The sequence below is a fragment of the Bubalus kerabau genome, chromosome 2 (assembly GCF_029407905.1).
Source record: "Bubalus kerabau isolate K-KA32 ecotype Philippines breed swamp buffalo chromosome 2, PCC_UOA_SB_1v2, whole genome shotgun sequence".
In the NCBI taxonomy this organism is placed as follows: Eukaryota; Metazoa; Chordata; class Mammalia; order Artiodactyla; family Bovidae; genus Bubalus; species Bubalus kerabau.
In genome coordinates this window covers 163,848,311-163,875,315 of record NC_073625.1, presented here as the reverse complement: position 1 = coordinate 163,875,315, position 27,005 = coordinate 163,848,311, and the positions used below count along the sequence as shown (strand labels likewise).

At 40.3% G+C, this 27,005-nt stretch overlaps 1 protein-coding gene, 1 long non-coding RNA gene and 1 pseudogene across 2 annotated transcripts in view; 1 reads left to right on the top strand and 2 right to left on the bottom strand.

Annotated features, from left to right (window-relative positions):
- LOC129644042 (uncharacterized) overlaps positions 1-6,750 on the top strand; it is a 41,781-nt gene extending 35,031 nt beyond the window's left edge. Inside the window, exon 5 of the long non-coding RNA XR_008710710.1 lies at positions 6,100-6,750. This is a non-coding gene — a long non-coding RNA (uncharacterized LOC129644042). The remainder of the gene's footprint in view (positions 1-6,099) is intronic.
- Positions 6,751-21,331: 14,581 nt separating this feature from the next.
- On the bottom strand, positions 21,332-22,154 carry LOC129644040 (phosphatidylinositol N-acetylglucosaminyltransferase subunit Y-like). Its single transcript, XM_055569376.1, has one exon. The coding sequence runs from the start codon at positions 22,139-22,141 to the stop codon at positions 21,926-21,928; it is 216 nt and encodes a 71-aa protein (XP_055425351.1). The 5' UTR covers positions 22,142-22,154; the 3' UTR covers positions 21,332-21,925.
- Positions 22,155-22,233: 79 nt separating this feature from the next.
- Positions 22,234-22,593, bottom strand: LOC129644039 (protein preY, mitochondrial-like; annotated as a pseudogene).
- Between the last annotated feature and the right edge of the window lie 4,412 nt (positions 22,594-27,005).

The following is a 27,005-nucleotide window of genomic DNA, read 5'->3' as shown; positions in this document are numbered from 1 at the left end:
GAGGAGGTCACCATTAACCTTACCACAGAACTTGCACAAGACTGAGGTAACAGACTACTGGGAGCACAAACAAAACCTTGTGTGCACCAGGACACGGCAGAAAGGAGCAGTGACCCCACAAAAGACTGACCCTGACTCGCCTGTGAATGTCCAGGAGTCTCCAGCAGAGGCATGGGTTGGCAGTGGCCGGTTGCAGGGTTGGGGGCAGCGTGCAGCAGTGCATGCATGGGACCTTTGAAGGAGGTCCCCATTATCTTCATTACTTTCACCATAGTTTCGCCTCAGGTCAAATAACTGGGAGGGAACACAGTCCCACCCATCAACAAAATAGTGGATTAAAGATTTATTGAGCATAGCCCCACCAAGCAGAACAAGACCGTTTCCCCTCAGTCAGTCTCTCTCATCAGGAAGCTTCCATAAGCCTCTTATCCTTCTTCATCAGAGGGCAAACAGAATGAAAACCACAATCACAGAAAACTAACCAATCTGATCACATGGACCACAGCCTTGTCTAACTCAATGAAACTATGAGCCATGCTGTGTAGGGTCACCCAAGAAGGATGGGTCATGGTGGAGAGTTATGACAAAATGTGGTCCACTGGAGAAGGGAATGGCAAACCACTTCAGTATTCTTGGCCTTGAGAACCCCATGAACAGCATGAAAAGGCAAAATGATAGGATACTGAAAGATGAACTCCCCAGGTCGGTAGGTGCCCAATATGCTACTGGAGATCAGTGGAGAAATAATTCCAGAAAGAATGAAGAGATGGAGCCAAAGCAAAAACAACACCAGTTGTGGATGTGACTGGTGAAAGAAGCAAGGTCTGATGCTGTAAAGAGCAATATTGCATAGGAACCTGGAATGTTAGGTCCATGAATCAAGGCAAATTGGAAGTGGTCAAACAAGAGATGGCAAGAGTGAACGTCAACATTTTAGGAATCAGAGAACTAAAATGGACTGGAATGGGTGAATTTAACTCAGATGACCATTTTTTCTACTACTGTGGGCAGGAATCCCTTAGAAGAAATGGAGTAGCCATCATAGTCAACAAAAGAGTCCAAAATGCAGTACTTGGATGCAGTCTCAAAAACGACAGAATGATCTCTCTTCATTTCCAAGGCAAACCATTCAATATCACAGTAATCCAAGTCTATGCCCCGACCAGTAATGCTGAAGAAGCTGATGTTAAACGGTTCTATGAAGACCTACAAGACCTTCTAGAACTAACACCCAAAAAAGATGTCCATTTCATTATAGGGGATTGGAATGCAAAAGTAGGAAGTCAAGAAACACCTGGAGTAATTTTGGCCTTGGAATACAGAATGAATCAGGGCAAAGGCTAATAGAGTTTTGCCAAGAGAATGCACTGGTAATAGCAAACACCCTCTTCCAACAACACAAGAGAAGACTCTACACATGGACATCACCAGATGGTCAATACCAAAATCAGATTGATTATATTCTTTGCAGCCAAATTTGGAAAAGCTCTATACAGTCAGCAAAAACAAGACTGGGAGCTGACTGTGGCTCAGATCATGAACTCCTTATTGCCAAATTCAGACTTAAATTGAAGAAAGTAGGGAAAACCACTAGGCCATTCAGGTATGACCTAAATCAAATCCCTTATGATTATACAGTGGAAGTGACAAATAGATTCAAGGGATTAGATCTGATAGACAGATTGCCTGAAGAACTATGGATGGAGGTGTGACATTGTACAGGAGACAGGGATCAAGACCATCCCCAAGAAAATGAAATGCAAAAAGGCAGAATGATTGTCTGAGGAGGCTTTACACATAGCTATGAAAAGAAGGGAAGTGAAAGGCAAAGGAAAAAAGGAAGATATATCCACTTGAATGCAGAGTTCCAAAGAACAGCAAGGAGATATAAGAAAGCCTTTCTCAGTAATCAGTGCAAAGAAATAGAGGAAAACAATAGAATGGGAAAGACTCAAGATCTCTTCAAGAAAATTAGAGATACCAAGGGAACATTTCATACAAAGATGGGCACAATAAAGGACAGAAATAACATGGACCTAACAGAAGCAGAAGATATTAAGAAGAGGTGGCAAGAATACACAGAATTATACAAAAAAGATCTTCATGGCCCAGATAACCATGATGGTGTGATCACTCACCTAAAGCCAGACATCCTGGAATGTGAAGTCAAGTGGGCCTTAGGAAGCATCACTATGAACAAAGCTAGTGGAGGTGATGGAATTCCAGTTGAGCTATTTAAAATCCTAAAAGATGATGCTGTGAAAGTGCTGCACTCAATATGCCAGCAAATTTGGAAAACTCAGCAGTGGCCACAGGACTGGAAAAGGTCAGTTTTCATTCCAATCCCAAAGAAAGGCAATGCCAAAGAATGCTCAAACTACCACACAATTGCACTCATCTCACACACTAGCAAAGTAATGCTCAAAATTCTCCAAGCCAGGCTTCAGCAGTATGTGAACCGTGAACTTCCAAATATTTAAGCTGGATTTAGAAAAGGCAGAGGAATCAGAGATCAAATTGCCAGCATCTGTTGGATCATTGAAAAAGCAAGAGAGTTCCAGAAAAGCATCTATTTCTGCTTTATTGACTATGCCTTTGACTTTATTGACTAAGCCTTTGACTGTGTGGATCACAACAAACTGTGGAAAATTCTTCAAGATATAGGAAGCCCAGACCACCTTACCTGCCTCCTGAGAAGTCTGTATGCAGGTCAAGAAGCAATGGTTAGAAGTTCCAAATTGGAAGAGGAGTAGGTCAAGGGTGTATATTGTCACCCTGCTTATTTAACTTATATGCAAAATACATCATGAGACACACTGGACTGTTTGAAGCATAAGCTGGAATCACGATTGCCTGGAGAAATATCAATAACCTCAGATATGCATATAACACCACACTTAAGGCAGAAAGCAAAGAGGAGCTAAAGAGCCTCTTGATGAAAGTGCATGAGGAGAGTGAAAAAGTTGGCTTAAAAGTCAACATTCAGAAAATGAAGATCATGGCATCTGGTCCCATCACTTCACGGCAAATAGATGGGGAAACAATGGAAACAGTGGCAGACTTTATTTTTTACCACTCCAACATCACTGCAGATGGTGACTGCAAACATGAAATTAAAAGATGCTTGCTGCTTGGAAGAAAAGTTATGACCAATGTAGACAGCATATTAAAAAGCAGAGACATTACTTTGCCAACAAAGGTCCATCTAGTCAAAGCCATGGTTTTTCCAGCAGTCATGTATGGATGTGAGAGTTGGACTATAAAGAAAGCTGAGTGCTGAAGAATGATGCTTTTGATCTGTGGTGTTGGAGAAGACTCCTGAGAGTCCCTTGGACTGCAAGGAGATCCAACCAGTCCATCCTAAAGGAGATCAGTCCTGAATGTTCATTGGAAGGACTGATGCTGAAGGTAAAACTCCAGTACTTTGGCCACCTGACGCGAAGAGCCAACTCCTTTGAAAAGACCTGATGCTGGGAACGATTGAAGGTGGAAGGAGAAGGGGAGGACAGAGGATGAGATGGTTGGATGTCATCACTGACTTGATGGCCAAGTGTTTGAGTAAGCTCTGGGAGTTAGTGATGGACAGGGAAGCCTGGCATGCTGCAGTCCATGGGGTCACAAAGCATCGGACATGACTGAGTGACTGAACTGAACCAAACTGAGGGCCCTCTTCTTCATTCATAGAAGACTATCTTCTCGTTGTGTCCTCATGGTGGTGAAAGGTGAGGGAGCTCTCTGGGGTCTCTTTTAACGGGCACTAATCCCATTTCCAAGAGTTCCACTCTAATGTCCTAATGACCTTCCATAGACCCAGACCTCCTAATACCGTCATGTTGGGGATAAGAATCTCAACACAGGAATTGGAGGAGACACAAACATCTAGTCCACAAGGGAGTTCAGAGGGGCCTCATTAAAGTTTGGTTAAAGAAAGACTCTTAATCAGTTGAAGTATATTTGGAAATAGCAAGAAAGATTATTGGGGGAGTTCCATTATGGTCCAGTGGTTAAGAATCCACCTGCCAATGCAAAGGACATGAGTTCAGACTGTGGTCTAGGAAGATTCCACATGCTATGGGGCAACTAAACCCACTCACTGCAGCTAATGAGCCCACGCGCCCTAGAGCCTGTGCCTGCAACAAGAGAAGCTGCTGCATGAAAAGCTGGCACACCGCAACTCGAGAGTAGCCCCCGCTAGCTGCAACTAGAGAAAGCCCGTGTACACCAGTGAAGACCCAGTGCAGCCAAAAATAAAATAAAGAGGATTACTAGGAGTCTCCAGTGAAAAACTGGCATATTTAGAGCTTACCTTTTCAGGTTACCTGATTCTAGCCATTCATTGCTTTTTTACCTATTTTACAAGTCTGTAAATTATGGGTGAATGACAGAAATGCAAGGAAAGTCTTGTCTAGAGACATAAATATATTCTGTCTGATGGATGTTTAACTGACTTTTCTCCTCCCCATGGAAATAGTCAGTTCCCCTATTCATTTGTAAATTCATTTCAACATTCCTTTATTCCATTTGTTTGTGTTTCTTGACTTCCTATTTGAATTGGTTAGTGTCTTACATGCCTCTTCATTAAAAACAGATTAAATAAATCTTAAACACATATTTATATTCTATCTAAATAAGAGTTATGATTTTAGACTTTTTTGAAAATCATACTTTAACAATGTCAAACTTCCCAATTCCAATAAGAGTACTAGAAAAATCTAGCCTTCCATCAAAGACCTGCTAAATAAAATATAACAATACTCTCCCTAAGCAAGTGGCTAAACTTGCAGATTATAATGGAGAATTCCTAAGTGCCAATATAAAGAAGGAATGGAAAACCGAGGTAGTAAACACAGGAGATAATTCTCTGGCTCTTCTAGAAGTGACAAAGGGACTAGAGACAAACCCTTGTTTCTCGAGGATTGAGGGAGGAATGCAGTAAATAAATGGAGCCCTTTTAGGGTCTATGCCGTCAGTGACAGAGTGGATCAGAAGGAAATGTGTCCACCAAGCCAGCAAGATGTCAAGGAGGCTTGTCTGTCCCTGCTCTAGACTCTGGTTAAAAGCACATGTGGGAAATTCCCTGGTGGTCCAGTGGTTAAGACTCAGAGCTTCCACTGCAAGGGGCATGGGTTTGATCCCTGGTCAGGGAACTAAGATCCTGCATACCATGCAGCACAATCAAAAAAAGAGAAAAGTTTTTTTTTTTTTTCTAAGTTTGGATTTTTACTTATTTTTATTTGTTTGTATAGAATTCTAAAGCCCTGGGCTTAATACATCGTTCAGTTTTGATGTAAGAATTTCATGACTCAAGAACTCAATGCCCACTGCCACCCCAGCTGAAAAATTAATATAAAATACTGAGAGATTAATGATATCTCCCAGCTCTGTGAAACATCCAGTGCTCTTCTCTGGAATAATACACTCTTTTCACAGAAAACACAACCCCCACTAAAGATGTGAAAGTGAAAGTCACTCAGTCGTATCTGACTCTGTGACCCCGTGGACTCCATGGAATTCTCTAGGCCACAACACTGGAGTGGGTAGCTGTTTCCTTCTCCAGGGGATCTTCCCAAACTGGGATCGAACCCAGGTCTCCCAAATTGCAGGTGGATTCTTTACCAGCTAAGCCACAAGGGAAGCCCAAGAATACTGCAGTGGGTAGCCCCTTCTCCAGGGGATCTTCCTGACCCAGGAATTGAACTGGGGTCTCCTGCATTACAGGCAGATTCTTCACCAGCTAAGCTATCTGACTCAGCTGGTAAAGAATCCACCTGCAATTTAGGAGACCTGGGTTCGATCCCTGGGTTGGGAAGATCCCCTGGAGAAGGAAATAGCTACCCACTCCAGTATTCTGGCCTAGAGAATTCTATGGAGTCCATGGGGTCACAAAGAGTCAGACACAACTGAGTGACTTTCACGTTCAAGCTGTCAGGGAAGCCCCCATTAAAGATGAGTTAAATCTAAAAACTTTGTTAAAGCATAAGGAAATATTCCACCATAAGTGAGTCCGTGCATACAAGTACCAGAACTGGCTGTAATTAAAAAGATAAGTTAGTGACTTCCCTGGTGGTTCAGTGGTTAAGAATCTGTCTTCTAATGCAGGGGACATGGATTTGATCCCGTCAGGGAACTAAGATCCCACAGGCTGCGGGGCAACTGAGCCTGTGCGCCACAATGACTAAGCCTGTCTGAAAGTCCAAAACTACTGAGCCTTCGAGCTGCCACTACTGAAGCCCTCGCACCCTAGAGCCCTGTGCCCCCCAACAAGAGAAGCCACTGCAAGGAGAAGCCCTCCCACTGCAACTAGAGAAAGCCCATGCACAGCAACAAAGACCCAGCACAGCCATAAGTAAATAAATAAACATTTAAAAATAAAATTATTTTAAAATAAATTTTATGCCCTAGGATCATCACAGATTATATGTAAATCTGTAGTTTTGATTAGTCTGGGCACTGATCATTAGCTTTTCGTATGCTCCAGCTACTTTGACTCCTTCTCAAGATTTTGATAAAATTCCAGAGAGGCAGAAACCTGCATTTTATCTCACAAAGCATGGCAATTTTTTTTCATATTTAATAGATTTGTTTTACTAATTTTGATCAGGTACATTATTTTTATAGTCTTATGGTACCAGCATAAAGAAATCAACAAAAAGCCATTTCCAAATACAGTTAGGAACAGTTGGGTTTAAATTTGTAAGATTAGCAGTTGCAGAAATTGAACACTGGATGGCACCCAATCATCATCAAAAATATAACTATAGTCACTTTTTTAATGTGTGGAAATTTTCACACACAAATTTTCTGTTCAATATTTTGCTGAACATAAAGTTTCATCATTTTTTCCTTTGGAAATAATTTCAAAGTTATAAAATTTTGCAAATATAAAAATAATACCAAAACAGTCTTATAGTCTTTACACTAATTTCCCTAGTGTGAACATTTTACATCATTCACTTGTATCATTCTCTCTCTCTCGTTCTAATAATTTTTTCTTGTTGTTGTTCCTATTGTTTAGTCACTAAGTCTTGAGATACCATGCCTGTAGCCCACCAGGCTCCTCTGTCCATGGAACTCTCCAGGCACAAATACTGGAGTGAATTGTTATTTCCTTCTCCAGGGGATCTTCCCAACCCAGGGATTGAACCCATGTCTGTGCATTGCAGGAGGATTCTTTACCGCTAAGCCTCCTGGGAAGCCCTAATAATTTTTTCTACCTAACTATAATTATATTCCTAAACTATTTGCAGAAAAGTTACATACATAAGGAGTCTTTACTCTTGAATATTTTAGTGTGTATTTCCTGATAATAGGGATATTCAAGAGTCTCTGATGGTATTTAGAAAAATTTTTATAGTAAAAAAGATTAAGATAAAAATTTTTCCCCAAAGCTTCACACATTGTAGGTTTTGTGTGCTTTATGTGTACTTAAATTATGGTTTAGAAATTTAAAAAATTTTATACTAACTTCTACAAAAAGCCCTTCTCAAGTATATCCCTAAGCTGAGAGGAAACGAAGAAACTAAACTTATTGGGAAAATGGTCTCCAATTCTGAAGAAAAAAATGACATAGGTAAAAATTATAGCAAAGAAAATGTCATGCTGCTGAGATTAATTTTATTCATAAAAAAGCTCAGAAATTCCAAATCCCAACAACCCATTAGAAGGCAGGAATAGAAGTTAAACATAAGCAAAATAAAGTAATTTTTAAGTGATTAAAGTTAAAATACATGGTAAAGAGAAAACAATAAATATGACAGTAGAAATAAATCTTAAAATGTCACTAATAATAACAAGTGTAAATGAAACAGGTCTTTTAAAGAACTGCTGCTGCTGCTGCTAAGTCGCTTCAGTTGTGTCTGACTCTGTGAGACCCCATAGACGGCAGCCCACCAGGCTCCCCCGTCCCTGGGATTCTCTAGGCAAGAACACTGGAGTGGGTTGCCATTTCCTTCTCCAATGCATGACAGTGAAAAGTGAAAGTGAAGTCTCTCAGTCGTGTCCGACTCTTAGCGACCCCATGGACTGCAGCCTACCAGGCTCCTCTGCCCATGGGATTTTCCAGGCAAGAGTACCGGAGTGGGTTGCCATTTCCTTCTCCATTTAAAGAACTACATAAAAACATAATCAAATTTCCGGTATATGCTATTTAAAATAGATACTTTAAACGGAATAACATAGAAAGATTGAAAAAGAGAAATAGACACAGCATAAACAGCACCCAAAAGGAAATGAATATATATATGAATATATGTATTAAAGATATATGTGTGTGCATGCATACCAAGTCACTACACTTGTGTCTGACTCTGTGCAATGCTTTGGGCTGCAGCCTGCCAGGCTCCTCTGTCCATGGGATTCCCCAGGCAAGAATACTGGAGTGGGTTGCTGTGCCCTTCCTTCAGGACATCTTCCCCACCCAGCAATTCAACCAGTGTCTCTTACGCCTACCTCTATTAGCAGATGTGTTCTTTAGCATGAGCGCCATCTGGCAAGTACCATTAAATACATATATATATGTACAGTCCAGTCGCTCAGTCATGTCCGACTCTTTGAGACCCCATGAATCGCAGCATGCCAGGCCTCCCTGTCCATCACCAACTCCCAGAGTTTACTCAAACTCATGTCCATCGAGTCGGTGATGCCATCCAGCCATTTCATCCTCTGTTGTCCCCTTCTCTTCCTGCCCCCAATCCCTCCCAGTATCAGAGTCTTTTCCAATGAGCCAACTCTTCGCATGAGATGGCCAAAGTATTGGAGTTTCAGCTTTAGCATCAATCCTTCCAATAAACACGCAGGACTGATCTCTGGTTGGATCTCCTTGCAGTCCAAGGGACTCTCAAGAGTCTTCTCCAGCACCACAGTTCAAAATTCTTCGGCACTCAGCTTTCTTCACAGTCCAACTCTCACATCCATACATGTTGGAGAAGACTCTTGAGAGTCCGTTGGACTGCAAGGAGATCAAACCAGTCAATCCTAAAGGAAATCGGTCCTGAATATTCATTGGAAGGGCTGATGATAAAGTTGAAGCTCCATTACTTTGCCCACCTGATGCGAAGAACTGACTCATTGGAAAAGACCCTGATGCTGGGAAAGACTGAAGGCAGAAGGAGAAAGGGACGACAGAGGACGAGATGGTTGGATGGCATCACAAATTGGATGGACATGAGTTTGAGCAAGCTCTGGGAGTTGGTGATGGACAGGATAGCCTGGCGTACTGCAGTCCATGGGGTTGCAAAGAGTCTAATACAACTGAGTAACTGAACTGAACTGAATAAACATGGCACATCCTGATTATGCAACTATAAAAAAAAGCGAGGAATATCTGCATACTGATATGGACTGATGCCCAGCATACAAAATTTGTATTTTGTTTTGGAGGGTACATTTTAAGGGAAGAAAGCAAAGAGAAGAAAAAATATATGTGGAGTGTTACCATTTGGCTAAGAAAATGATGATATCTGCATAATATTAATATTCATATCTCTATTTTGTCTTGCAAGAACAAAAACTTTTTTAAAAAGGTTATCTATTATGTAACCCAGCAATTCCTCTTAGACATACCCCAAAGAGAAGGAAACACATATGTTCATACAGAAACTTCAACATGAATATTCACAGCAGCACTGTTCGTAACAGTCAAAAAATGGAAACAACCCCAAGGGCCATCAACTGATGAATGAGTAAGCAAACTGTTATATCCAAACAACAGAATATTATTCAGTCATAAAAAAAGAATAACATATTGATTCATACAACAAAATAAATGAATCTTGACTACATTGTGCTAAGTGAAAGAAGACCATCACAAAAGGCCATAGATTAAATTATGCCATTGATAACAAAAGTCCCGAGTAGGCAAACCTGGAGAGAAAGAAAGTAAATTAGTACTTGCCAGGGTTAGGGGGAAGGTGAATGGGGAATAGGGAGTTACTTTTTTTTTTTTGAGAAGATAAAATATTCTTCTCAAAATTAGATAGTGATGATAGTTGTCAACTTTGTAAATATACTAAAAACGATGACTTATACATTTTAAAGGGTGGGTGTTATGGTATATTAACTATATCTAAATATTTTAAATGCTTTAACCGTATCAATAGGAAGAAGAAACAGAATAGAAAAAATACGAAAAGAAACTGGATTTCTCTAAATATATTTATGTTAATAGATTTTACTTTAGAAACATGTAAATAAGCCACATATAAATAAAATCAAATTGAAAAGCAGGAATTCCCAGCAGTCCAGTGGCTAAGACTCCACCTTCCAATGCAGGGGGCACAGTTTCAATCCCTGGTCAGGAAACCAAGACCACACAAGCCTGTGGTACAGCCAAATAAATAAATAAATTCCTGAAATTCCTCTGTGATTATGCCATTAATTTGTTACACTGTTAGATTCATTTGTTCCATTTGATCTTTATTTTCAGACTTTTCTTTTTTCCTAACAGCTTTACTAATATATAATTCACATACCATATAAATCACCGATTTTATTAAAGTGAAAAGTTAAGTGGATTTTATGATATTCACAGAGTCCTACAACCATCATCACAGTCACATTTCTAGCACCTCAAAAAGAAACCTAGTACCCTTTATCAATTACCACTCAGTTATTCACCTCATGCTATGCTATGCTAGGTCGCTTCAGTTGTGTTCGACTCTGTGCGACCCCATAGACGGCAGCCCACCAGGCTCCCCCGTCCGTGGGATTCTCCAGGCAAGAACACTGGAGTGGGTTGCCATTTCCTTCTCCAGTGTGTGAAAGTGAAAAGTGAAAGTGAAGTCGCTCAGTCGTGCCAGACTCCTAGCAACCCCATGGACTGCAGCCTACCAGGCTCCTCCATCCATGGGATTTTCCAGGCAAGAGTACTGGAGTGGGGTGCCATTGCCTTCTCCGATTCATTTCATAGCCTAAAGCAATCACTAATTTACTTTCTCTTTCTATATATTTGCCAATTATGGACATTTCACATAAATGGAATAATTTGATATGTGGTATTTTGTGACTAGCTGCATCCATGCTGTAACCTGTACAAACACTTAATTCCTTTTTATGGCTGAATAACATTCTATTAAATAGATATACCATATTTTGTGAATCCACTCATGAACTGATGGAGATTTGGGTTGTTTTTTACCTTTGACTATTGTGAATGATGCAGCTATAAACATTTGTGTACAAGTTTTTGTGTGAACATATGTTTCCATTTCTCTAGCAGTAGAACTGCTTAAGTCCTTAACTTTTTTGAGGCGTGCCAGATTGTTCTCTGAAGCGGCTGCACCACTTCACATCCCCACCAGTATATGAGGGTTCCTGTTTTTCTACATTCTTGTCAATGTTTATTATTGTCTTTTTGATTCCAGCCATCCTAGTGGGAGTGAAGTGGTATCTCATTGTGGTTTTAATTTGCACTTCCCTGATGGCAGATGATTTTCATATGTTTATTGCCTGGGTGTGTATCTTCTTTGGTGAGATATTTATGCAGACCTGTGCTTATTTATATTTGACTTTAGTAAGAACATTTTAAAACTGAGGTATAATTGACATAAAACATTAGTTTCAGGTGTGCAACATAATGATTCAATATTTGTATACATCGATATGTTGCAAGATGACCACCACAATAATCGAGACTTCCCTAACAGTCCAGTGGTTAAGTCTTCGCCTTCTAATGCAGGGGGGTGCAGGTTTGATCCCTGCTCTGGGAGTTAAGATCCCACATTTTGACATGGAACATTGTGGCCAAAAAACCAAAACATGAAACAGAAGCAATATTGCAACAAACTCAATAAAGACTTTAAAAATGGTCGACACCAAAAAAATCATTTAAAAAAGCAAAACGATGTACTCTTAGCAACTTTCAAATACTCAGTACAGTATTATTAACTATAGTCATCATGCTGTGCATTACATACCTTGACTAATTTATTTTATAAGTGGAAGTTTATACCTTTTGACTCCTTTTCACTTACCCACCCCCACCCCCTGACTCTGGTAACCATCAAAGAAAGAATGCTTACATGAGATCTCTTTTGCCCAATAAAAAAGTTATTTGTTTCTTATCATTGATTTGTAAGAGATCTTGATTGGAGAAGGCAATGGAGACCCACTCCAGTACTCTTGCCTGGAAAATCCCATGGAGGGAGGAGGAGCCTGGTAGGCCGCAGTCCATGGGGTCGCTAAGAGTCGGACAGGACTGAGCCACTTCACTTTCACTTTTCACTTTCATGCACTGGAGAAGGAAATGGCAACCCACTCCACTGTTCTTGCCTGGAGAATCCCAGGGACGGCGGGGCCTGGTGGGCTGCGGTCTATGGGGTCGCACAGAGTCCAACACGACTGAAGCGACTTAGCAGCAGCAGCAGCAGCAAGAGATCTTGATATAATTCTAAACAGAAGTTCTTTATTGGATATATGATTTGCAAGTTTTTTCTTCCAGTTTTGGGATGCCTTTTCAACTTTCTTGAAAGCGTCTTTTGAAGCACAAAAGTTTTAAATTTTGACAGAAGCCCAATTAATCTACTTTTTGTTGTTTGTGCTTTTAGTGTCATACTAAGAATTCATTGCCAAATCCAAGGTGGTAAAGATTTACGCTCATGGTTTCTTCTTTACTTTTCTTTGGCTCTTACATTTAGGTCTTCATCAATTTTGAGTTTATTTTTGTATATGATATAAAGCAAGGGTCCAATTTTATTCCTTTGTTTGTCGCTATTGTTGTCCCAGCATCATTTGTTGAAAAGACTCTTTGTTTTCCTACTGAATTGTCTTGGCATCCTTGTTGAAAACTCCACTGACTAAATATATAAGTATATAAAACATATTGACTCTATCTCCCTCATGAAATATTGCCAAGGACAAAAAGAACAGCAAAGCAATTTGTTTTTCTTTTAAACGTTTTTTTCTTCTTAATTTTTTTTTTTGCAAAGAAAAATTTTAAAATACTGTTTTCAGTAGTCATAAATGTTAATAAAATTGTTACTGTATTTTGAAGCTACTGTATATTTAGTAGGATAAAGTAACTATATAATTACATTAATGTTCTTGGGAGCCAAGGTTTTCAATTTAAGAAAAAAGGATATAAACACAAAATTCAAGAAATATGTGAAAGCCTATAATCTTACATCTGAACTGGAATTATCAATATAAAATCATGTAAATGCATTTATCTTTAAAGTACATATTTTCTATCTTTGTTCATCAAAAGTCTTAGCAGCAACGAGAACATAGGGGGTAATGAACACCCATAGACTTCAGGCTGTGATTTCTAAATACCATACATTCATACAAAGAACCAGGGGCTCTTTGAGAAAATTGCCGAATCCGTATTTGGGCAGCAAATAGCTCAGGTGACTCTGGGGTAACCTGTTATGCCAGTCTCTTTTCTGTGTGCTTTACATGTGTTGGGCTGCACCCAACACAAGGCCCGTGCTTGCTCAGCTTCAAGACTGAAGAAAAAGTCCACAGTCAGCAACAGAGACTTCACTGGTTTAATGGATGGGGGGAGCTAATGCGTCTGAAACAAGGTACTGGAGTGACACCCCACCATGTGCAGTGGGCAGGTCTGTGAGCAGGACGTGGTGGCAGTCTCCCCTCCTGGGGCGTAGCAGTGGGGCAATACCAGTTATAGGGGAACTGACCTCAGGTGGGTTTACCAGGGAAACCAGTAGAGGGACATGCCTCTCTTTGATAAGCTATCACTTATCACATCTTTGATAAGCTATCACTCAGAATTCCCTGGTGGTTCAGTGGTTAAAACTTTGATAAGCTATCACTAAGATATCATTATATCTACTACTGCAGGCAGGAATCCCTCAGAAGAAATGGAGAGGCCATTATGGTCAACAAAAGAGTCTGAAATGCAGTACTTGGATGCAATCTCAAAAACGACAGAATGATCTCTGTTCATTTCCAAGGCAAACCATTTAATATCACAGTAATCCAAGTCTATGCCCCAACCAGTAACACTGAAGAAGCTGAAGTTGAACGGTTCTATGAAGACCTACAAGACCTTTTACAACTAACACCCAAAAAAGATGTCCTTTTCATTATAGGGGACTGGAATGCAAAAGTAGGAACTCAAGAAACACCTGGAGTAACAGGCAAATTTGGCCTTGGAATACGGAATGAAGCAGGGCAAAGACTAATACAGTTTTGCCAAGAAAATGCACTGGTCATAGCAAACACCCTCTGCCAACAACACAAGAGAAGACTCTACACACGGACATCACCAGATGGTCAACACCAAAATCAGATTGATTATATTCTTTGCAGTCAAAGATGGAGAAGATCTATACAGTCAGCAAAAACAAGACTGGGAGCTGACTGTGGCTCAGACCATGAACTCCTTATTGCCAAATTCAGACTTCAATTGAAGAAAGTTAGGGCAAACCTCTAGACCATTCAGGTATGACCTAAATCAAATCCCTTATGATTATACAGCGGAAGTGAGAAATAGATTTAAGGGCCTAGATCTGATAGATAGAGTGCCTGATGAACTATGGAATGAGGTTCATGACATTGTACAGGAGACAGGGATCAAGACCATCCCCATGGAAAAGAAATGCAAAAAAGCAAAATGGCTGTCTGGGGAGCCCTTACAAATAGCTGTGAAAAGAAGAGAAGTGAAAAGCAAAGGAGAAAAGGAAATATATAAACATCTGAATGCAGAGTTCCAAAGAGTAGCAAGAAGAGATAAGAAAGCCTTCTTCAGCGATCAATGCAAAGAAATAGAGGAAAACAACAGAATGGGAAAGACTAGGGATCTCTTCAAGAAAATCAGAGATACCAAAGGAACATTTCATGCAAAGATGGGCTCGATAAAGGACAGAAATGGTATGGACCTAACAGAAGCAGAAGATATTAAGAAGACATGGCAAGAATACACAGAAGAACTGTACAAAAAAGATATTCACGACCCAGATAATCACGATGGTGTGATCACTGACCTAGAGCCAGGCATCCTGGAATGTGAAGTCAAGTGGGCCTCAGAAAGCATCACTACGAACAAAGCTAGTGGAGGTGATGGAATTCCAGTTGAGCTATTTCAAATCCTGAAAGATGATGCTGTGAAAGTGCTGCACTCAATATGCCAGCAAATTTGGAAAACTCAGCAGTGGCCACAGGACTGGAAAAGGTCAGTTTTCATTCCAATCCCAAAGAAAGGCAATGCCAAAGAATGCTCAAACTACCACACAATTGCACTCATCTCACACGCTAGTAAAGTAATGCTCAAAATTCTCCAAGCCAGGCTTCAGCAATATGTGAACCGTGAACTTCCTGATGTTCAAGCTGGTTTTAGAAAAGGCAGAGGAACCAGAGATCAAATTGCCAACATCTTCTGGATCATGGAAAAAGCAAGAGAGTTCCAGAAAAGCATCTATTTCTGCTTTATTGGCTATGCCAAAGTCTTTGACTATGTGGATCACAAGAAACTGTGGAAAATTCTTCAAGAGATGGGAATACCAGACTACCTGATCTGCCTCTTGATAAATCTGTATGCAGGTCAGGAAGCAACAGTTAGAACTGGATATGGAACAACAGACTGGTTCCAATAGGAAAAGGAGTTCGTCAAGGCTGTATATTGTCACCCTGTTTATTTAACTTATATGCAGAGTACATCATGAGAAATACTGGACTGGAAGAAACACAAGCTGGAATCAAGATTGCTGGGAAAAATATCAATAACCTCAGATATGCAGATGACACCACCCTTATGGCAGAAAGTGAAGAGGAACTCAAAAGCCTCTTGATGAAAGTGAAAGTGGAGAGTGAAAAAGTTGGCTTAAAGCTCAACATTCAGAAAACGGAGATCATGGCATCTGGTCCCATCACTTCATGGGCAATAGATGGGGAAACAGTGGAAACACTGTCAGACTTTATTTTTCTGGGCTCCAAAATCACTGCAGATGGTTACTGCAGCCATGAAATTAAAAGATGCTTACTCCTTGGAAGGAAAGTTATGACCAACCTAGATAGCATATTCAAAAGCAGAGACATTACTTTGGCAACAAAGGTTTGTCTAGTCAAGGCTATGGTTTTTCCAGTGGTCATGTATGGATGTGAGAGTTGGACTGTGAAGAAGGCTGAGCACCAAAGAATTGATGTTTTTGAACTGTGGTGTTGGAGAAGAGTCTTGAGAGTCCCTTGGACTGCAAGGAGATCCAACCAGTCCATTCTGAAGGAGATCAGTCCTGGGATTCCTTTGGGAGGAATGATGCTAAAGCTGAAACTCCAGTACTTTGGCCACCTCATGCGAAGAGTTGACTCCTTGGACAAGACTCTGATGCTGGGAAGGATTAGGGCAAGAGGAGAAGGGGACGACAGAGGATGAGACGGCTGGATGGCATCACTGACTCGATGGACGTGAGTCTGAGTGAACTCTGGGAGTTGGTGATGGACAGGGAGGCCCGGCATGCTGCGATTCATGGGGTCGCAAAGAGTCAGACACGACTGAGCGACTGATCTGATCTGATCTGATCTGAAGCTATCACTAGCTGGGGCCTGGGGCAAGCACTCAGAAGATCAGTCTTGTGAGCAGGGTGTACATGAAGCAGGCACTAGTTGGGCAGGGGATGTAGAGAGGGCAAGAGACAGCCATCCTGAGTGGCTGGAACATAGGACATGCATCAGTTCATTTAATTTTATAATTGACAAAACTGAGACTTAAATAGATTGCCGAAGGTTACACAGAAACAAAGTAACCAAAAAGAGATACAAACCCAGGCTTCAGGGGCAGCATCTGAAAACCTGGTCAACCTTGTTAAGAATCAGAGAAATGCATATTATTGATAAAAGAACATTGAGATACTTTATTTTCTTATTAGAACTGCAAAAGTTAAGGTTGAATAAAATGACATTTTAGTGAGCTCTTGAGGATATAAGAACTCTTACACATTGTTTAATTTTTAGAGCCTTTTTTGGATAATGATTTCACCACTCAATACATTTGAAGAGGCACATACCTCACACTCAGAAATTCCACTTCTAGACTAGGGAAATTCTACAGTATTTTATCTGAACAAGAAAGCAATGTATAAATATCTACATTTTTTTACAGCCCCACAAGCTTTGAGAAAAAGAAAGCTGGTGACTTCCTGCCAAGTTAAATATGGAGCCTGCTTTCCTTTTTTGTTTTCAATGAGGAAGGCCCCTTACCCTATCAGAGATCTTTTCGTTTTTGCGGTTCATGAAGTAGGGGAATGTTATTTGCATAGAGTATTTTTAACTTTTCGAAGTGCTTTTACCATCGTTAGGTTTCATAACAGTTGCCTGTGACAGGAGAGTTTCCTTTTCCTTAGGCTAAGAAGCTTAAGGGATTTATGGCCAAAGATCTAGAATTCAGTTCAGTTCAGTTGCTTAGTCATGTCCTACTCTTTGCGACCCCATGGACTGCAGCACACCAGGCTTCCCTGTCCATCACCAACTCACGGAGCTTGCTCAAACTCATTTCCATCGAGTCGGTGATACTATCCAAATATCTCACCCTCTGTCGTCCCCTTCTCTTCCTGCCCTCAATCTTTCCCAGCATCAGGGTCTTCTCCAGTGAGTCAGTTCTTTGCATCAGGTAGCCAAAGTATTGGAGTTTCAGCTTCAGAATCAGTCCTTCCAATGAATTCAGAACTGCTTTCTTTTAGAACATCTACTTCTAGAACTCAGAGCCCTCTTCAGAAAGTCTCAAAATTTAATTTGCGTACAAATCACCTGGGGATCCAGTAAGAATGCAAATTGTGATTCAGTGGGCCTTGGGTGAGGCCTGAGCTGCTGCATTGCTAACAGGTTTCCTTACTGTTGATCTCCAGGCCACACTCTGAGTAGTGGGAGGTTAACCCTTTGACTCGGGCTAGGTACTAAACTTCACTGGTCTGCTTTCCCTGTGTGTACTTGGCGGTGCAAACGATAACAGGGGAAGAAAGGGCTATCACCTTGAGAAAATCCTGACGTTGTTGTTAAGCAAGCAGATATGACTTAAGCAAGCTGACACGATTTTGTGTATTCATTCTCTGTGGCCACCTTCCTTCTTTGTATATGTAATTAACAGATGGGCCGTGCATGGATAACCAAGACTAGAATCAGGAGGAAATATGCTTGGGTACTTCCAGTGTTCATGATTTAGGCTTTGTCAAAAGTTAGAGTCTGTAGCAATCCTGGTTGCATTTGCACCTTACAATCTAGTTGTTTATCAGCAGTGCATCAAATAAAACAAACTTGCAGCGCCTTTGTGGTTCACCTGGCTCCCCAGCACCCCTGGGTGACAGGAGCTAGGTGCTCTTCAGGAGCCCTGCAGCACAACTGGCATTTACACAGTGGGGCTCTGGCAGCCTCCTCTGCCTCAGCTGTAAGATCTGGTTTGGTAACCACACCACATCCTATTAATAAATGCTAAGCAATGTGGTGTGGCCTTGCTGTAGGGAATTCCTCTGTGAGGAGAAGCAGCTGTTCTCCCAGGGACTGGACCCGGTTTGGGGCGTGGGGGTGGGCAGAAACAGCCATTCTGGGTTCCCAGTCTAGGGTGCAGAAGAACACCCCAGTGTGGCATCCTTGCCCCTTCCTGTGCCCTAGGTTGGGGCTGAGAGGGCAGCAGGCAGCCCATAGGCACCTGTTCTAAACAGCAAGTGTGCTGGTTTGACTCTTCCCTTATAACTGGACAGACTGGTATAGCGAGGTGTCAGCTTTCTTTGTGAAGCAGGCTTTGGTCTTCTCAATTACAGTTATTATGAACAGTTCTCAAATGTGACTGAAGGGCAAATACAGCTGTTGATATATTTTCAAATATCAAGCCTATCTTGGGAGAAGCTATGTCTAACTAAGGTAGTCTGAATTCTGAGTCCAGCCATTAAGTAGAGGTGGCCAGGATTGGAAGTAGTTGGGACATGTTATTCCGGGGGTAGATGATCTTATAAGACATAGTCTTACTTTAAACGTGATTCTGATATAATAGAGCTCTCATTGCTCTTTCACTTTATCATGCAACTGAAATGTCAAGCTCCCCCTGTGAGTGCAAAGTTTCACACCAGCCTTTGTGGTAGTGAGAGTAAATGAAAAAAGATTGAAAATGAAAGATATGAGAAATAAATAATAAAAAGGAAAGATACGGCATTTGTTCTTAAATATTTTCATATACTAGCTGAGAAATTAAGAAACAAAACTATGAATCAAGGTAACATAATAAATGCTGACTGGTCCAGGGTCATCAGTTCCAAAGAGAGTATTTCTGATTCCAATAGGAAGGGGAAACTTCTGAGAGGAGGTGAAATTTAAGGTAGATTTTGAAGGCTATGTAGTATGATAATATAGGAAAACGAAGAAAAATAGTACAGGTTATCTGGAGAACAAACAGGTGGTTGCCAGAGGGGAGGAGTGGCAGGGGGAGAGGAGAGAAATAGGTGAGGGAGATTAGGAGGTACAAAATATCAGTTGCAAAACAAATGAGTCATAGAGACAGATGTACACTGTAGGGAATACAGTCTATAGTTAGGTAATGTCTTTGTATGGTGACAGATCATAACTAGACTTACCAGGATGATCATTTTGAAATGTATTGAATCACCATTTTGGGTACCAGGAACTAACACAGTGATGGAGGTCAAACATGTTTCAAAAACAAATCAACTCACTCATAGGAAAAAAGAGATCAGATTTGAGGCAGTGGTGGGGTTAGGGGAAGGGGGAATTGGATGAAGGCAATCAAAAGGTACAATTTCCAGTTATAAGATAAATACGAGGGATGACATGTGCAACATGATAAATATAATCAACACTGCTGCATATTATATATGAAAGTTGTTAAGAGTAAATCCTGAGTCCTCATCCCAAGGAAAAAAATTTTTTTTGTTTAATTTTGTACTGTATGAGATGATAGGTGTTCAATAAACTTATTGTGGTAATCATTTCATGATGTATTTAGGTAAAATCATTATGCTCTACATCTTTTTTGGCCATGCCATGCAGCTTATAGGATCTTAGTTCTCCAACCAGGGATCGAATCTGGGCCCTCAGCAGTGAAAGCACAGAGCCCAATCACTGGACTGCCAGGGAACTACCTAGGCTCTAGATCTGAAACTCATTCAGTTCTCAGTGGTGTCCGCCTCTTTGCAATCTCATGGACTGCACCCACTGGACTTCTCTGTCCTTCACTGTCTTACAGAGTTTGCTCAAACCCATTTCCATTGAGTCTGTGATGCTATCCAACCATCTCATCCTCTGTCGCCCCCTCTCCTCCGTCCTCAATCTCTCCCAGCATCAGGGTCTTTTCCAATGAGTCAGCTCTTCCTATCAGTTGGCCAAAGTATTGGAGCTTCAGCATCCTCCCTTCCAATGAATATTCAGGATTGATTTCCTTAAGGATTGGCTGGTTTGATCTCCTTCCTGTTTGAGAGTCTTCTTCAAGCACCAAAGTTCAAATGCATCGATTCTTTGGTGCTCAGCCTTCTTTATGGTCCAATTCTCACATCCATATTGACTACTGAAAAACCATAGCTTTGACTATATGGACCTTTGCTTGCAAGTGATGTCTCTACTTTTTAATAAGCTATCTAGGTTTGTCATAGCTTTCCTTCCAAGGAGCAAGCATCTTTTAACTTCATGGCTGCAGTCACCATCAGCAGTGATTTTGGAGCCCAAGAAAATAAAATCTGTCACTGTTTCCACTTCCCTCCTATTTGCCATGAAGTGATGGGACTAGACACCATGTTCTTACTTTTTTGAATGTTGAGTTTTAAGTCAGCTTTTTCTCTTTCCTCTTTCACCCTCATCAAGAAAGCTCTTTAGTTCCTCTTCCCTTTCTGCAATTACAGTGGTATCATCTGCATACCTAAGGTTGTTGATATTTCTCCTAGCAGTCTTGATTCTAGCTTATGATTCATCCAGCCCAGCATTTCACATGATGTACTCTGCATGTAAGTTAAATAAGCAAGGTGACAATATACAGCCTTGACATACTCCTTTCCTAATTTGGAAACAGTTCGTTGTTCCATGTCAGTTCTGTTGCTGCTTGACCTGCATACAGGTATCTCAGGATACAGGTAAGGTGGTCTGGTATTCCCATCTCTTTAAGAATTTTCCAAGGTTTTTTGTGATACACACAGTCTAAGGTTTTAGCATAGTCAATGAAGCAGAAATGGATGTTTTGCTGGAATTCTCTTGCTTTCTCTATGATCCAATGAATGTTGGTCATTTGATCTCTGGTTCCTCTGCCTTTTCTAAATCCAGCTTGTACTTCTGGAAGTTCTGGGTTCATGTACTGCTGAAACCTAGCCTGAAGAATTTTGAGCATTACCTTGCTAGCATGTGAAAAGAGTGCAATTTTATGGTAGTTGGACCATTTGTTGGTATTGCCTTTCTTTTTTTTTTTTTATGGCAAGTGTCAATATCTTTTTATTTATTATTTTATTAAAATTAATGTAAGCATTTGATGCCAAAGAAATGGTGATTTTAAAAACTCAGAATTTTGGCAAGTTCATGAAATTTCCATTTTATTATAGTTTTATATCACATTAGTTCAAATGCATTTCTCTACAACTACTCCAACATAGCTCCTTCGGAATTATTTTAGTCATTGTTAACATGTGACATTACCAAAGCCGTTGAATCTAAAATAAACATAAAATTTCAAAATAGTAATTTTTAATTATGAATGGGATATGCCATCAAGTGATGGTTGGGGCTGTTAATTTCCAACAAGACACTCTGTATTGTTCCTTTTGATACTCCAGGTATAAATGAGAACCTTCAAAAAACAAGGGCAGAACCGAAGTACAATAAAGACTCCTCTGCAGCTTAAGCCTCTCATAGACCTAGACCCCTGACAGAAAGCTAGGCAAAGTATCTTTCCTGCAAATTAAGCGGGTTTCCAGTATTCCCATGTAGACGAGCCTTCAGAGACAGGCACTCAAGCATATCTTTAGGATACACCATCTTGGCTCTGACTGCGTTAATTATGCCTGAAGAGTTTAATACCCATCCAAGTCCAAAGGTGGAAGAACACATAAACAGGTATGGTAATCGGCAAGAGCAGACTGTAAAAGCACAGACTGGTGGTGCGAGTGCAGCCTTGAGGGAAGTCTTCTTCCACAGAGGCTGAGTAAAACAGTCCTGCTAAAGATACCAGTGCAATCAGGACAGTCAGCGTAGGAAGAGACAGAAACATTCTTCTCCTCCACTTAATACCTGCCACTCTGACTTTTTAAAAAGTAGGTGGTATTTAGAATATTTAGAATGTGTGTTGTTTTTAAGTATGATCTAATGCTGCTCCACGTCTTCTTGCTTCTTATTTTGATGTGTCATCCTAGCTGCCTGTGGTATCATATTAGGAATCCCATCAATAATTGGATAGGCTATTCCTAACTCTTCATTAATCAATTCATTTGTCGATGCTTCATATCTGAGCGGCTTCTTGGAGAGCGGACACACCAGGAACTCCAGCAAGACCTGGTGGAAGGCGCGGGGTGGTCTCTCCGTCCTATCGCTCTTGTCTGTGGACGGCCGCGAGCTGGACGCGTGCAGACACCTCAGGGCGACCGCGGACGGCGGCGCGCGTGTCCCTCGCAGCGCTCACGCGAGCCGGGCGCACACTCCACTCAGCATGGTCTGGCAGCTGCGACCGAGCTTCTGCACGTCCTCGACCACCCAGGCAGCTCTGATCGATACCTGGTATTGCCTTTCTTAGGGACTGGAATGAAAACTGACCTTTTCCAGTCCTGTGGTCACTGCTGAGTTTTCCAAATTTGCTGACATATTGAATGCAGCACTTTAATAGCATCATCTTTAGGATTTTAAATAGCTCACCTGGAATCCCATCACCTCCACTAGCTTTGTTTGTAGTAATGCTTAAGGCCCACTTGATATCACACTCCAAGAGGTCTGGCTCTAGGTAAGTGATCACACCATCATGGTTATCTGGGTCATTAAGAGCTTTCTTGTGTGTGGTTCTTGCATGTATTCTTGCCACCTCTTTTTAACCTTTTGTTTCTGTTAGGTTCTTATAATTTCTGTCCTTTATTGTGCCCATCCTTGCATGAAATGTTCTTTGATATCCCCAATTTTCTTAAGATAGCTCTTATTTCCCATTCTATTGTTTTCCTCTACTTTTTTGTATTGTTCACTTAAGAAGGCTTTCTTATCTCTCCTTGCTATTCTCTGGAACTCTGCATTTAGTTGGGTATATTTCCCTTTCTCCCTTGCTTTTTCTTCTTTTCTCAGCTAATTTAAAACATCCTCAGGCAACCACTGCTTTCTTGCACTTCTTCTTTTGGGATAGTTTTGGTTACTCCCTTCTGTACAAAGTTCCAAACCTCCGTCCATAATTCTTCAGGCACTCTGTCTACCAGATCTAATCCTTCAAATCTATTCATCACCTCCACTGTATAATCATAAGGGATTTGATTTAGGTCATATCTAAATGGCCTAGTGGTTTTCCCACTAGGAAATTAAATTTTCAATTTAAGCCTGAATTTTGCAATAAGCAGCTCACAATCTGAACCATAGTGAGCTCCCGTTCTTGTTTTTGCTGACAGTACAATAGCTTCTCCATTCGGCTGCAAAGAATAAAATCAATCCGATTTCTGTATTGACCATCTGGTGATGTCCATATATGGTTGTCGTTTGTGTTGTTGGAAAAGGGTGTTTTCTATGACCAGTGTGTTCTCTTGACAAAACTGTTAGCCTTTGCCCTGTTCATTTTGTACTTCAAAGCCAAAATTGCCTGTTACTTCAGGTATCTCAACTTCCTACTTTTACATTCCAATCCCCTAAGATGAAAAGGACATATTTGGTGTTAGTTCTAGAAGGTCTTATAAGGTCTTCATAGAACCAGTCATCTTCAGTTTCTTCAGCTGTAGTGGTTGAGGCATAGACTTGATTACTGTGATGTTGAATGGTTTGTCTTGGAAATGAACCAAGATCATTCCATTGTTTACGCAAGCCTATTTACCCTAACAAGGCTGTGATCCATGAAGGGGATCTTAAATCAAACTTACACAATGCTTTATGCCAATTTAATATGCCTGGAAGAAAAATTATTTAGTAAAGTGAGCAAATGCTGTTGGAAAATGGTGCTTACAGTCAACACGGGTTGCTTCAACCTTTGTTTTAAAATGCAGTATCTGGAGGAAGGGCAATAGAGTATAAAAAGTCTAGGCAGAGTGCTTTTTTTAAAACTAATTGAGGGTTTGTGACAACCCTGCATTGTCAGATGATAGCATTTTTCAGCAATATTTTTTAAATTAAGGTATATTCATTGTTTTTCAGACATACTACTACTTTACACAACAGACTATAGTGTAGTATAAACATAACTATTATATGTACTGGGAAATCAAAAAGTTCCTGTGACTCACTTTATTGCAATATTCACTTCATTGTGGTGGCCACGAAGTGTACCACAGTATCTCTGAGGTATGCTTGTATATAGGGATTAGTTTTCTCTCAGAGTTCATCCTTCTTTCTAGAAGAAAAAAATGATTTTAATCCAATTACCCCAGTCAAAATAAAAGTCATACAATAGAACTCATGTCCATTGAACCTGGATAATATAATGAGCCTTACATGTACATACAATCTTAACAGGACTCCAGGGAGAAGACAGTACTCAAAACGATAAAAAATTTTGAGCCAAAAACCAGGAGTTAAAGAATACTTTTTGTTTTTGCTTTTGTAACCTCCCTCAGGTCAAAGTGTGTAGGCAAATGGCCATTTTATATCTGTATTTAAGATCAATTCTGTTTGTTCTTTTTCCACATAAAGGAAAACAATTCATTGCCATGTCTGGAATGCTCAATCTGAAAAACTGTGGTACAAGAATCTTAATGAATTATATAAATAAAGGAAGGAAGCATTAAAAAAAATAGCACAAGGTATCTGAAAAATGAAAGTACTCATGGAGCAAGAACAAGTCTCTGAAAGGAAGATTATGTGTCACAAGGCTGAAAAGGAAGGTTGGGCCATGTTATGAACTGGCCTAAAAATCATAGTTAAAGAGTTAGTTCATTCCAATGGCAGTAGGAAGCCATTGAAGTTTAGTTAATCCCCAGATCTTACCTTTATCACTCACTCAAGGGGGTTCATGAAATTAACATATAATCTTCTAAGGTAAAAGGAGAGATTCCTAAAGAATTATAATTTCTTGGCATTCAGCATAATAAAGAGCCAGTTTGGTCACCCCACGTCCAGTTTTCTAATCCTTGCTCTGCTCCTGGTTTGTTGATGATGAGAAAGATAACTTCTCTAGGCCATAATTTCCTCAAGTGTAAATAAAGGGGGATAATAAAGATCATTTGAAGAGTTCCTTTTAGCTCCAAAATAAATTATTCTCATTCTCCTGTTTGACTTTCTCCCTAAGTAAGAAAAAAAGAAAAACCTGTTACTAACCCATTTGAGCATACTGAAATCATAGCTTTAATTATTAAAATGTGCAGATTAAGTTCTATCTTCATCCCAAAGTGGAAATTTGTATATAGGAAAGTAAGTCACACACGCATTGTTCACTGAACCTTGTATCTGTGAAGAGCATGTATCTTTTTTGACTATTGGGCTAACAAAAAATATTTTTCAACATCACAGATTAAAAAATTTAAACGAAGTGTTAACAAAACTACTTTAAAAAAAATGTACCCTTAAATATGTTATAGTGAATAACATTACTGATTTAATCTTTGTTAATTTCATGCTGTACAGGAAACTAATAGTAAATTGGTCACAAATTCATTTTCAAAAGAAATTGCATCCATAAAAGGACAAATTCTCTTTTTCTTTCAATTGGCAAGAGGAAAAAAAAATTTAGGGGCTTCCCAGGTGACTCAGTGGTAAAGAATCTGCCTGCCCAGTGCAAGAGACACAGGTTCAATCCCGAAGATCCTACATGCCATAGAGCAACTAAGCCCATGCACCACAACTACCGAGCCTGTGCTCTGAAGCCAGGAGCTGCAACTACTGACGTCTGGGTGCCCTATAGCCTGTGCTCCACAAGAGAAGCCACGGCAACGACAAGCCCAAGCACAGCAACTGGAGAGTGACCCCTGCTTCCCACAACTAGAAAAAAGCATGCATAGCAATGACGACTCAGTACAGCCCAAAAAAAAAAAAAAAAAAATTGAGCTTTTCTAAAAGCAGAAGCAAAAAGTTCTTGAAAACAGAAGTGTCTTGTGTGGATGTATTGCAATCAGTCCTATGGTTTCTAGATGGCTTAGTGAGCCAGGAAACCTTGGCTCTAGTTTCTATTCTACCTCAACTGGCCCCATGAGGGCAAAGACTCCATTTATCTGGTTTTACTTTTCTTTTGAAATACCTATCACAATTACAGTTGTTTTCATTGCATTTTTTCCTTACTACTGGCTTCTCTGGTGGCTGAGATAGTACATCATCTACCTGCAAAGTGAGCAGCCCAGGTTCAATCCCTGAGTCAGGAAGATCCCCTGGAGAAGGAAATAGCAACCCACTCCAGTATTCTTGCCTGGAGAATCCCATGGACAGCTACAGTTTATGGGGTCACAAAGAGTTGGACATGACTGAGTGACTAACACACTTGACTGGAAGACATCTGAGTGCTGGGACTCTATATTCACAGCTCTATTTCCAGAGCTGGCACCTAAGTTACCTCTGAATAAATGAATTTTCTTATCTGTAAATTGAGGCAGTTGTGCTAAATTTCCCATGTTATTTCTATCTTTAAGATTCTGTGATATATATGAATTTACTTTGAATTATTTAAGTTCAGACAGTGGAATTTTTCCCTTCAAGTTAATTTCTAGCCTTTTATTGCTCATTAGAACTCTGTCCAAATTCAGACATTTTTGTTCTAACTCAACTTGAAGATATAGTAATACAAGCAGAGTGGGACTGTTCAGACAGGAAAGGATTCTCTGAGGGAGTGTCGTAATATTTGCTACTGAACTGAACTATCTCTTAAAAGTTGTGGTTTGCATCTAAAATGACAAGAAACTAAAAAGGTAGGTAAGGTTAAATCAAATTTCAAGACAATTTTCCAGTGGAAAATTTGATGATATCCTAAATTTTAG